Source organism: Orussus abietinus, unplaced genomic scaffold, assembly GCF_000612105.2.
Source record: "Orussus abietinus isolate OABI.00-Male unplaced genomic scaffold, Oabi_2.0 scaffold62, whole genome shotgun sequence".
NCBI lineage: Eukaryota > Metazoa > Arthropoda > Insecta > Hymenoptera > Orussidae > Orussus > Orussus abietinus.
Window position 1 is genome coordinate 211979 of NW_019394299.1, and position 12695 is coordinate 224673.

A 12695-nucleotide genomic window follows, 5' to 3' on the forward strand; every position below is an offset into this window, starting at 1 on the left:
CCTCCACGACGTCTATACTCGCTTTAGCGCTCTTTCTTCTCGAGGCCCTCCGCGCGTGTATATATGTATATATACCCCTGCAACGAAAAACACGAGCGAGCAAGGATACACGCGCAAGAGGCGAATGACGCGATGGGACGCCATGGCGTCGCCTACGTATGTAGCCGCGAAAGCTAGGTCGTTGCTAGGGGAGTCCATCGAGAGATCTAGTTAGGGTTGCTAGTTGGAATGCAGGGGTGTAGACACGTGGTGACTAACCGGTGCCCTAGATTCGTGCATCTCCCCCAGGGAAAGAAAATCCTAGACATTTTCCTTTCACTCGGTGAACCTACATCTCCGCCATTATAACCGAGACTTTCGGCAAATATAGGAACGCGGACAAAATCCACATTTACCGACCATGCAAAACGATCCAGGGATGCAGCCAAACGTATGGATCTTGAAACCAGGTTTATCGGATACAAAGACTGGTTCGAGGGTTAACAATTTTAACAAGATCGTCATGTTTACAAATTTTTAAACCCCGCAGGGCGCGATCCCGTGAACTTCACCGACTCCTTGAATTTTTATAGGGAGGAGGGAATTAATTGAAACCACCCACGCGCAGGGAGGACACTTCGGATCCGTATTTTCCAGGATTCATCGAGGAAATTGGCCGGCCGGTTGGCACCTCGTTTATTCCCGGGGGTGATTCCATCTCTCGCGACACGGTGCCGACAGTGCACAATTTCGGGACGCGTTAGCCTCGGCCATGCTATCAGCAGGAGACACCTGCTGGAGGCATCGTTCGACCTAATTCTTTTTTTTTTCTTTCCTTTTTGTTTTCTTCCTCCCCAACAGGGCGTGGCACCGTGCCCCGATGCACGATATATCGCTTTACACGAATATGACGGCGCGATGCCGAGTAACGGAGTGCCGGCACGCAGGGGTGCACTCCGCTTCGGTTTTATGCCCCACTTTTTTCCCCGCTCGTTTTGTCTAAGCTTGACCCGCGCCTCGCCCGAGATCTAGGAGCAGGAAGTAGCAATTGCCCGAGGGTAGCAAGGGGTGCGGTATTATTAGAACGAAATGGCTACGACCTCCTGAAAATCAGGCGCGGCCGCGCTCTGGAAATCTAATTCCGACCCTTTCAACCCCGTCGACTGTCGGCCGTTGCATCACGCGGTGCGATGCACTCCGATGGCTGGACTCGGGCTCGAGAGCGATGCACCTACGCTCCTGCGCGATTATAAACGTAAACGATCGACGGCAACGAGATCGATCGCGCACCGATAAGGCACGGATAAACAGGGGTGCCGGTCGAATCGCTTAATTATATACAGGGAACGTGAAAACGATCGAATCGCCTTTTCTTTGGCGCAGTCATAACGACTCGGTCGAGACGTTTGTTTACAGTATCGGTTAGTCGTATATTTAATTTACCGTAGATATAAGCGTAGATACACACTTTTGTCCTTAACGCGGACGTTGATCCCGTTTGCTTCAGGATGGGCCAGGCCGAACAAGGAAACCGATGGAGATTTGTACTCCGACGACGATCCGGAATACACGGATTATTCGCCGGCCAACGACGAGGTGGAGAATACGCCTGCTACGGGGGATCCTCCACAAATCGCATCGAAACCTGTATCTCTTCGGGTTAGGGTTGGAGCCAACGTCACCCTACCCTGCGAAGTGATAAACTTAACTGGTTAGTGTCGATTACAATTTCTAGATACGATGAGTGATGACTAAGAAGTTAGAAATAACAACATTCGCAATTACCGTGGCATTAAATACTACTCGAAGTAGGCCGTAAGAAGTAGGAAGTAGGAAGTAGGAAATTATTCGTGGGATCATTTTTATTCCGAATGTCAAGCTCACGTGGGTAAGTAATCTGGAAATAAATGGAAATTTCTCCTTGTTCAGAGGACGCCGTGGTCACGTGGAAGAAGGACGACGAGTACCTGTACTACGACACGACCCCGACAACCAATCGAACGCAAAGGATCATTAGGCAACCGGACCACAGTTTGCTGATCATCGATGCCCAACTGAACGACACTTCCGACAATTATATATGCGAAGTCGTGACGGACCCTATCGTGAGAGTCATGCACAGGCTGCGTGTCGAGCCAGATGAGGTCGAGCCTCTTATTCAAGTTACACCGGGCAAACGTGTTGAAATCATGCAAGGAGAGAGCATCAAGTTAGGCTGTAAAACGAGATTGCAGCCGCCATACGAGATCCGGTGGTCTCGCAAGGTAATTGCCGCGCTTATCGGCTTATGGACCATACCCATTGGAAGGAGTACCTTAAGAATAGGCAAAAGCTGCAACTTTCCTCCGTAATTGCGAGTAATAAACTTTTCGACGACGGCTTGTTCTGGTTTCCTTCTGAAAATCGTGCAGTAAACATTTTAATTTCAACGTTAGACCGTTACCGCCCAATTAAACGGGTACTTTAGTAGATTCACCTTCATTCCGCTATTCACTTAGCACATTCGCGAGCGGCAAATGTTTTCCGTTTCAAATACTGAGTACCGGCGAAAATAATGAAATTCTGAAACTGGTTGCCGCAAACTTGTATCGTGTATCGTTATGGACGTGATTAACGCCAGCGGCAATCAGGAATAGAATTTAAAATGACGTGAATTCACGTCAGCGGCAACCAGGAATAGAACTTGAAAAGACGTGAATTGACGTCAGCGGTCGCGAATGTGTTAAATGGTCACCTAGCTGCGATGTTTTGCCAAGGACTTGCTTCGAAACTCGTTTCCTTCGGGGTGACAAAACGTGTACTCGAGTCGTTACCTGCATGCAATAACGTTTCTGCTTTTCAGGGCAAGAGACTGCCTACGGGAGAAGAGTCGGTGCAGGGCGATTCCATCACGATATACAAAGCGACCAGACATCATTCCGGCTTCTATCAATGCCTCGCCGACAACGGCACTCCGAATCCCCCACATGCTGCCATTGAATTGATCGTTAATTGTAAGATCGCCGAGGCATTTATCTGCTCCTGCGTTCCCGACACAGAAAATCCATTTCACGTCGGCGTTACAAGATCGTTGAACCTAAGTTATGCGTCGATTCAAGATCGCTTTTTGCAGATGCTCCCGAGGTCGAGGTCGAGCGAGAATCCGTCCACACCGGGACTGGAATCCGCTCGGATTTAACGTGCATTGTGCATGCCCACCCGGCTGCCAAAGTCATGTGGCAGAAGAATCGAAATGACGTCTTGCCAAAGAAAGGAAAGATTATCATGAAGGATAGCAAGTCCAAACACACGCTCACCATAATGCACACCAGCACGCACGACCTTGGAGAATACACGTGCTACGCGAAAAATGGATTGGGAGAAGCCCGCAAGAATATTTCTTTGACCGGTAAAGAACTTTCACCATTTTATGCCTCCGTGCGAGTATTAACAATCGAGACGTCCGTGGACAAAACGTTTCTTCGCGTTTCACGGATTATGCGAATTCCAGAAAATATTAACAAATTTAATTTCGAAAAGATACGCAGGCTGCAGCAGACGCGACGGATGACAACGAATCTTTTTTTACAGGTGTACCTACACAAGCCATGTTGCTCGGCGGTGAGATGTCGAAGGATGATTCGGGAATGATACTTAAATGGCGGCTTGAAAGTTATTCACCGATCACCGAATACAGGGTACGTGTACATTGACACGTCAGTAGGGTTCTTAAGGTTTTTTGAACGAAACAATGATTATATTGCTAACAGCCATTGAAGGCGATGCCGTGCCGAACATGAGAAAGAATATACCTTACATTTTTTAAACTTTCCATACTTTTGTGTTCTTTCTATTACAACTAACGAGTTAGCAGTCATGATCGCATGTCATCGTTAAAAGCGCACGACAAATTATCAATATCAGAAGATAGAACAAGATGGAACATTTCCTAATAATCATGCAGAAGTATTGGGAATTATTATTCTCGCAAGAGCGTGTACTAAATGTAATACGGTTTATGTTCAACAGTTGGAATACCGTCGTAAAGGCGAAACGGATTGGCTTGTTCTGACACCACCAGTCACGGATGGAAAAGGCAGTGAATTTACAGTGGAACATCCCATCGAAGGGCTTCGGCCTGGATCCTACGAAGCGATCTTAATGGCACGAAACACCTTCGGATGGTCACCGCGTCCCGTTCCTTACACCTTCACAGGAGGTAAGAAAGGAGCAGATTTTAATTGAATTTATCTAATCTTTGGAACAGAAGCGCACGCAGCAAACTAAAACTCTACATATTTACATCAGTCATGTTTCGAATTTTCGTTCATACCTATTCATTTTTATTTGTTATACTATTCAAAGCGAATTAATCATTGTAAGGATAAGTTTTGTAACATTTTTGTATTCTCCTTGTTACAGAGTACAAGGCAGAGGATGTAAGAATTGGTAGGTTTCTATTTCTCCCATATATCTATGGGCAGTTTAATTTCACTTGCTATTCAGATATGTTATTAAAGCAATTTCTTGTAATATGTGCAGCAGGGAACTCAATAACAGGCTCAGCAACGACGACACGGCCTATCATGGATTTTACAGCATTACTTCTAGTCGCGTCGTTTTACGCCTACACACATATTTAATTTACTCGATACATGAAGTTAATAGGTAAGTAAATGTATTAGATTGTTATTGGTAATGCTTTCATGACCTCGCCGTTATTTCGAAATAAATTGTGGAATTTTTATCTTTTTAGGTAAATTGCTGCAGCCAAAGCAAATACACCATTGGATGTTGTGGTGGATCTAATTTGTACGATGCCTAGGGGAGACGCTCTTATTGTGGTCTCTCTTTGCTTAAAAGGAAGCCTTATTGCCACAAATTGGCATTTAAACCGTAGTAGTAAATGACGAAGTTGCGTGCAACATGTTTCAGCGACAGCATTGATCTTCGTGATTTCGTAACTACGGAACTCGATTAGCACGGAAAATTGGTATTATTGTTCACGTTGGTTCCGATCGAGTGATCATATTCTAGCCGAAAAAGAATATTGCACGAAAAATTAGGATATGGAATGTAGTTTATCTTGCGGAAATTTTAACGTTCGAAGTGCTATACGGTGCGGTGACATTTATTTTAACGTAAGCTTAGTATTCGTCGATTTATCTCTTTAGTGTCCTTACAGCATCGGATGTACAAATGAAAATAAACAAAGCACATCATTGAGGGGAAATTACATATGCGTGTCCTACGTAATTTCTCATGTAGTTATTACAAATCATAGAGATTGTACGTTATGTCAGTTCATCTGGATTATGATTCTGCGCGCTAATCCTTAATTTCAGACATAATTTTACAAGGTGCTGTATAATAATTACAATTAGTAACGCAATCGGCAGTGCGGTACGCGATTCGCGACTCTCCTAGGTGTGCCATTAATTTGCGATACAGGACAGAGCATTTTAATTTGAAACGACGTAAGGAAACCTATACGTTAAAATATATTTATACAATACCTATATAACATAGTATTCACTGTACATGTATAAGTCGAGAGATACACGATCACTATTATATTTATTTTTGTATGCTTAAGAGAATCTAATCGGTGTTCAGTGGCATCGCTTGATCGTGCCATGTGTGCGGACGTAGATAGAAAATGAAGCCTAATTTTAGAGGCACCCGAAAACATACTTAACATGCACTTTTAAGGACTCATGTAAAATCCCGTATAGAGAATACCTTTACAGAACTTTAATGTTAAATACTGGATTGGTCGAGTTAATCGTTGGATGCAAACGTATCAGGATCAAACGTTCTTACGTGCAATGAAATATACAGAAATCGATTCACTCAGCAGTAGAAATTACAAAAATATCTAGGGTAACTTAGGTCGTTGCCACTGTGCAAATTGCATAAAATGTATCTATCAAATAACACCTCTTGACGTCAAAGACCAATAAACGATTGAGTAAAGTCCCGTTTGATTTATTAAATACTGTAAAACGCAAAGTGACGTACTTATACGTTTGCATTCAAGTGTATGGGTTTCGAACGGTTACCTAAAATGTGTAATACAATGTGCAGATACGAATGGCTGTTATTATTATGTGCGAATGGATGTAACACTTCTGCAAATAGGTTACTAACTTCAACTTCGTTATGTCGACGTAAGTTAATGTAAATCGGACAGGCATTGTACACAACTGTCTATGATATATGATTTCGACGATTAAGTGCCTGATTTGCTATTTTGATTGTAACACAATGTACTTTATTATATATAGAGTTCCATTTATTTGTAAATGGCACATACATACATTGCATTCGTCTCTTTAAGCGAATACGTTTTGCGCGTAGTTCAGTAAATGGATAAGATGTACGTTAAGCAAAAGTATTGTAACGCGTCCTTTTGGAGCAAAAAACAGTGACAGAAAATAGCCGAATCTGAAGTAGTCTTTAAAGTGTAACAGAAGAAACAGATACTGAAATTAGGAATTGACAATCAAGAAAAGCTAGTGTTCTAATCGTAAATCAAATGTCTTCTCTGTTAAGCGCAACGCACTTATTAAGTATAAATGTCTACAAAACGGTTTCACGACCTGCTGAACTTAATGTACAAATGCCGTACAGAGAAAGGACCAATTGGTCATTAAAAAATAAATGCAGCTGTTACGTAAAAAATCTAAGGTTGATAATTCTTCATCCCTCGTATTTATCAAAATAGCTTTATAATACACAACTGATTTAAGTGAAAAAATATACCAGAGAAGTATAAAGTTCTCCAATTCAATATTTTAAGCAACTGTGAAAAATCTATTTTAGAGATTGGTTAACAAATATATTTTATTTACTTTAATGTGTTTTATTTAACTTATTATTTATGTTAATCTTTAATTTCCGTTGGAATCCATACGATCGCTAAAATAAATCATAATAATCAATTATTTTAGTAGAAATAAACTATTTAAAATAAAAATACTGCTGAGAATGTTGCAAGTATTTCTATTATATTTAATGTAAGTTATAAGAAAATGTACATAAGTGCAGCTTATGCAATTGTGGAAATTTATATAACATTACATTTTATTCCTTATAGATAGTTATATGCATTGGAAGTTATTCACAATCACAGATCATTTAACGCTGGTCACTCTTCAAAAGGGTAGTTTAAGATCGACGAAATATCGTCGCATTTGCTTGTACCAACAAGTTATGCCTTAACGTTACATTATACATTTGATATAGGCAATTATCATCTTTTTACGTTAAAGTTTTTTGAAGATCTTTAAAAATATTAGTCTTGACAGAAATAATCAATATCTGCGTTTGAAGAGACCTATTAAAACATTTAAATAAAATATACACGTACATGTGGAAGTACAATGAAATATTTTTAAAATTAAAACAGACATTCGTCTGTTTAACCAATGCTGATAAATGCAAAATGTCATAAAAACTGATTCTGTATCATGTAGTATTGTACATTAGGAATAACGTACCTGAAATAAATCGATTTTAGGATTTCTTAAATAATTAACGGACATCCTAAGGAAATATATTAATAAATATATTTAAAATATTTTTCTCGTTATGTTAATCAGCAAGTCAGTGACACTCATTATTACAATATCATGTTAACTTACAATTTACGACTTTATTGTGGTTTTACCATGATATCTATATTTGATGGTATAGTAATATCAAGTAAATTTAAGGGGGGTGTAACTTTCTGCTCAGATGAGGCAGTTGTTACAAAGTTTTCATCATTTTTGCTATCTTTGTTTTTTAGAAAGTGGTAGTTAATAACCTGCCACAGAAATTGTACCAAATTATTTAGTAGGCCTGCAAAGAAAATATTTATAAAAGAATATAATGGTGTTAAATACATATCTCAAAACAAAATACTTACCACTAGTAACATAAACCCCTCCAATTGTAGCACACAGTTTGACTAGGAACTGAGATAATGAATCACGTTCATAAATTACTTTAACTTTAAGAGCACTTGTATCATACTTGAAAAAAATTCCAGGGATACCATGTGAACCTTTAAGGTGATCAATGGGTCTATAATGATCCTTTACATTATACTGATAGGTTTTAGAAGAGCGTAGAAGTGTATGAATATCCGTAGGTACAACTTCTACAAAATACTGATATAACATCATATCTATAAATAAACAAAAATTTAAACATCGGATATCAAGCGCATGCTTCATTGTGATTAACATATTAAATAATGTTATAAAAGAATTGCACATGGCATGTATAACATAACTATCCACATGGAAATATTATAAGATAAAGTACCCAAATATACTTACTATCATGGGTTATTTTTTCATCTCCTTCAAGAGGATGTACTATACCGGGACTAGGTTCTCCAAAAGAGAACCTATGTATTCTATGAGTGAAATTATAATCCCGATCAGTCATATATGCTGAAATGTGTATATGCCCTCTTGGAAGTGAGATGGACTTGCCAGCTGTTATGTGAAAATTTCCAGCTACTTTATTTAGTTCTACACTACCATAAATATGACATGCATCGGGTGCATGAAGAGGCTCGTAGGTTCTGAAATTATGTAATAAAAAGAATCAGTTCATTTTGTAAAAACAACAACTAATTTATTATAACAGCAAATTTCCATTAGATTAAGTATAATTCAGTAACTTACTAATTCAAACTTACCGTTTTGGCATTTCACTAAGTAGAGTTATTTGATTTGATTTCCACAACAGCTCGTGAATTGCGTGATACTCTTCTCTTAAATATGAATTCATATGCTTAAGTGCCTCAAAGTGAGCTCGCTGATCAGAAGTTAATTCCCACCATGTATCTTCTTCTTGCAACTGATCTAAGCCCATTACATGTTGATTTGTTGTATCCAACACATCGGCACCAATGCTATTACATCTCATAGCAACTGTTATATCGATATTTATTTTCAATTTCGAATCAATGTCGACATCAGGTTCAAATTTAAATTGAAGTCTACTGTCCAGAAAGTAAGACAGTTCAGAGAAAATTAAATATATGATTATGAAAAAACTTAAAACTGAAACTGAAAGAAAAATTATCGGAATTAGAGTTAATTCTTTGATGTCAATGTAATTTGCATAATACAATATTTCTCAAGTTTACTGATTTCAATGTACTGTTACGTCCCGCTGCATTCTAGTAAAAATTTAGATTTTAAAGTCAAATAGAATCGGGCTCAGGGAAAGCGAGCCCTGCACTAGAACGCAAGTAAGGTGCAGAGCTGGCATTCCAGAAGTGCGCACGGGCTCGCGAGGGCCGAAGTCTACGCGACGTCGGAAGGTCTCCGGGCACGAAACCCCGCGTCAGCACCAGGTTCAGGGTTCTGGAGGCGCTACCGAGCTCCAGGAATTTGAAGACGCTGCAAAAGGTGGGCCCCACCTAGGAGGGCCTCTTGCCCCTACTCCTTGTCTAGGAGACCGCGAAAAATCTGGAGCTCGGCCGGGAGCGCACTCTGTTTTAGAATTTTGAGCGGCAATGACCTCCTGAAAAACCACAAGCTCTCCAAAAGTGGCCAAAGAATTTCGAACAAGGAAGGAAGGAAGCCAGAGGCCCAGGCACCGACTTATTCAAATTTCCCGACACACCGACACCTAAGTTTGGCGTTTCATTATATTTCCAATCCAACCCTGTGCTATTATCGCGATCACGTACCCCCTTTTTTTTTTATATTAGCTTATCGGGTCTGGTATTTTTTCGGGATCGAATTGTCGAGCGTCGAATTCGTAATTGTGTTTACCGGGAAGTGCCGTCAGCCCTGATCGAGATTCGGATTGAGACTAGTTACATGCGGAGTCCGAAAGAGTGTCGAAATTTTAGTCGGTCGAGATACCTTGCACGAAAGTTAATTTAATGTGGACAGCCCCTATTCGAAAGTGATTAACGATCGGAAATTTGGTATTATTGTTCGTGAGGTTGTCGAACGGTGGTTGAAGTGCGCGAATTATTCGGATATCACTTCGGTTGTCAGTGATGGCTGTGTTTTAGATAAAGTTCTATTCTCCCGAACGAGTAATTTCTGCTTTGACTGATCAGGGGGAACTTAATTACCGTTAGTGTAATTTAAATTTAAATTCCAATTAATCGGAATTGGGTGGTTCGCGGATGAACCCTTCTTTATTTCGAGGATTCCCAACCTGACATTGAATTCTAATTGATTGCCAAAGTAGATTCAGTCAAGTCCGTGTGTCGTTTGAATTATCAAATTTATACGAATCCGTGCGATAAACTTCACTCGTTCACCCATTATATTGTGTCATCTATGAAAATTTGGTGTTATTTATGTGTAAAATTATCGTGTCATATATGAAACCTGTTGCGTTGTCAGTCGTTTAATTTCAAATTTGATTGTGTCGGTTATTTCATAACCTTTCATTTGAATTATTCCTTAGTCATCCCAAATAAAAAGAAATTCCTCTACCTTTTAAATTCTGAATCCGTGCATGTTGAGCGGTATACCGTGAATAAGTTTTCATGTTATCAGTGCTACTTGAATTGTCGAAATATCACCCTGATATTAAATTTTGAGAGTTGCTCTAAATGTTTTATGGAATGAACTGAAATTTTATGATATTCGATTACGGATTTCACGTTGTTAAATTGTTTTGTCCGGATTAATCGAGTCTCGCGAAATCCTTCATTTGTAATATTGTATTGTGTCTCTAAGAATTAATATAAAATTTTGATAGCGGAATGTAATTGGTTATTAAGCATGTATTTGGTATTGACCTGCCCGTATTAGCTGTGTATTGAATGTCATTATTGTAAGTGTGCCTATGTTAATTATAAGTAATCCCGAAATTGTTACTTGAAATGTCTTATTACAATTTGTTTCAATCATCTACTCCCCGATCGTTTAATCCTTCTATTTGGACCTGGATTCCGGAAGAATTTTTCTAAATTCCATTCCTATTTGCCGATAATTGTTTTGCATCGAAGTCGTACCCTTTGAAATTTGATATTTATTCTCGCCCTTTACCTTTGAAATTTGATATTTATTCCCGTCTTTTACTTTGAAATTCGATATTTATTCTCGATTTTACTTTGACATTTGATATTAAGAATTAATTCGCGACCTTTACTCTTGAAATTCAATATTAAACCTTGTTCTTAACTTTTGCGTCTTTAAATTCAGTCCCTGAGTCTTATTTTTGTATATTAAAATTTAAAATTTTATTCTTAAATATTAATCTTGAAATTTGATATAGAATATATCTTTATATTTTACTCTTGGAATTTGGAATGAAATTGTACTTTTAAAATTTATTCTCGAGTTGATATCGTTTTATTGCTAAACTTATTCTTGAATCCTGGTTCTAAATTGTGGTCTGAACTTTATTATTGCACCCCTGTAATGAGACATGGAGGATGCCAGTCTTCGATTTTATTAAGGTAGGTCTACGATTTTGAATTCTGGCATTTGAATTTTTATTGTGTATTTGTTCTTGCGATTTCCATGTTCACGCATTGTCTTGATTGAGTTTATCGAAATCGACCCCATACAATTCAGCAAATATTTAGTTGTATTTGTAGAATAAATTTAAACCATTGCCTATTAATAAAATTGTTATTGCTGAACCCCTAGCCTTGATTATTTCCACCCCTGACCCTCTGTGCACCCCAGTCCCTGGCTCTATGATTAAATTCGTGGCCAAAAAGGAGGTTGTTGATCCACGCAGCAGGTAAGCTGATCTGACTGCGGATCAATAATTTGTTACAATTTTGACGTAACAGTACAATAAAATTTTTATCAACAATCTTAGTAAACTGATGAATATGACACTCGTTCTGTAATATATGTCATGTTTTGCCAATTATGTTTGCCGATATACCATTTTTCACACATAAAATTTATTAAAAAAGTAAACCTACATGTTCCTCCAACAGCGGATTGTTCGACGCATGTTTCAGGAACTTTAGGAAAAGCATCAAGCTTCTTAACTGTTTTTAAGTTTACATTTCTTCTTCGCAACATATTACTTCAATAAAGTAATATGAATAAAATGTAAACAGTACGTATAACCTAGAAAATATTCGGCTCCTTCACACTTAGTTTATGTACAATACTCCCCATACTTTAACTCAATTTCACAGTATTTTAGACAATTGGCACATTGCATTGAAAATGTGACACGTAAACAATTCGAAACTGTCGTAAGAAGACCGAACTTGTGGCACCTTATACATGACATGTAAGGAATTATGTCCAATTCTACAACTCCAGATAACTGAAGTTTATCTGATTTAGATGCGGTTTAAACCCGCTGTAAACAAGTTTAACTCCAATTAACTCAAGCGTGGAACCGAGTTTTAGGCTTCGTTCTCGTTGAACATGGGTGTCGCACAGCTGCGAGGTATCAACACTTTGAAAATGGAAAGCCAATCAGAACTGCGCTTAACCTTGTACATACACTGGACTCCGTCGATGGTTTCCTCCTGTCCACACTGCCCTCTCCGGCCGCGCAGCGTACTAGCGGCGGGAGCAGCGCAGAATTTATATCGTCCAAGGGTTAGAATGGATTTCCTAAAGAAAAAAAAATGTTTATAAACAAAAACAATTAATGATAATTATTTATATATTATTGTGAAGTGTCCCTGACCCACTTAACGTAGTTTTTCTTAAATGATTATTCACAGAATTTCGTAAAGAATATATTAAAACATGTTTTATTAAATGTTAACAAGTTTCTTTGCG

At 38.8% G+C, this 12695-nt stretch overlaps 2 protein-coding genes across 3 annotated transcripts in view; one reads left to right on the top strand and one right to left on the bottom strand.

Annotated features, from left to right (window-relative positions):
* Positions 1-6642, top strand: part of LOC105698448 (lachesin) — a 73227-nt gene extending 66585 nt beyond the window's left edge. Inside the window, exons 2-10 of one of the 2 annotated variants that reach the window (XM_012422720.1) lie at positions 1487-1690; positions 1909-2243; positions 2822-2972; positions 3092-3367; positions 3499-3656; positions 3988-4177; positions 4381-4407; positions 4501-4626; positions 4715-6642. In XM_012422720.1, coding sequence (XP_012278143.1) covers positions 1487-1690; positions 1909-2243; positions 2822-2972; positions 3092-3367; positions 3499-3656; positions 3988-4177; positions 4381-4407; positions 4501-4601 — 1442 coding nt within the window. In that variant the 3' untranslated portion in view covers positions 4602-4626; positions 4715-6642. The remainder of the gene's footprint in view (positions 1-1486; positions 1691-1908; positions 2244-2821; positions 2973-3091; positions 3368-3498; positions 3657-3987; positions 4178-4380; positions 4408-4500; positions 4627-4714) is intronic. The other variant, XM_012422721.1, reaches the window with a different exon arrangement.
* Positions 6643-6919: 277 nt separating this feature from the next.
* LOC105698449 (endoplasmic reticulum-Golgi intermediate compartment protein 2) lies at positions 6920-11975 on the bottom strand. Its single transcript, XM_012422723.1, has 5 exons — positions 11873-11975; positions 8654-9026; positions 8286-8536; positions 7871-8131; positions 6920-7803 (listed from the first exon to the last, which is right to left on the bottom strand). Exons 1-5 carry the CDS (start codon positions 11973-11975, stop codon positions 7616-7618), a joined length of 1176 nt encoding a protein of 391 aa, XP_012278146.1. The 3' UTR covers positions 6920-7615.
* Between the last annotated feature and the right edge of the window lie 720 nt (positions 11976-12695).

Excerpts from the sequence above, each read along its gene's own strand:
- LOC105698449 (XM_012422723.1), bottom strand. The coding sequence starts at position 11,975 with ATGTTGCGAAGAAGAAATGTAAACTTAAAAACAGTTAAGAAGCTTGAT. Across the intron at positions 9,027-11,872 it reads ATCCGCTGTTGGAGGAACAT|TTTCAGTTTTAAGTTTTTTC; the intron begins GTAGGTTTACTT and ends TTTTTCTTTCAG. Across the intron at positions 8,537-8,653 it reads CTTAGTGAAATGCCAAAACG|AACCTACGAGCCTCTTCATG; the intron begins GTAAGTTTGAAT and ends ACATAATTTCAG.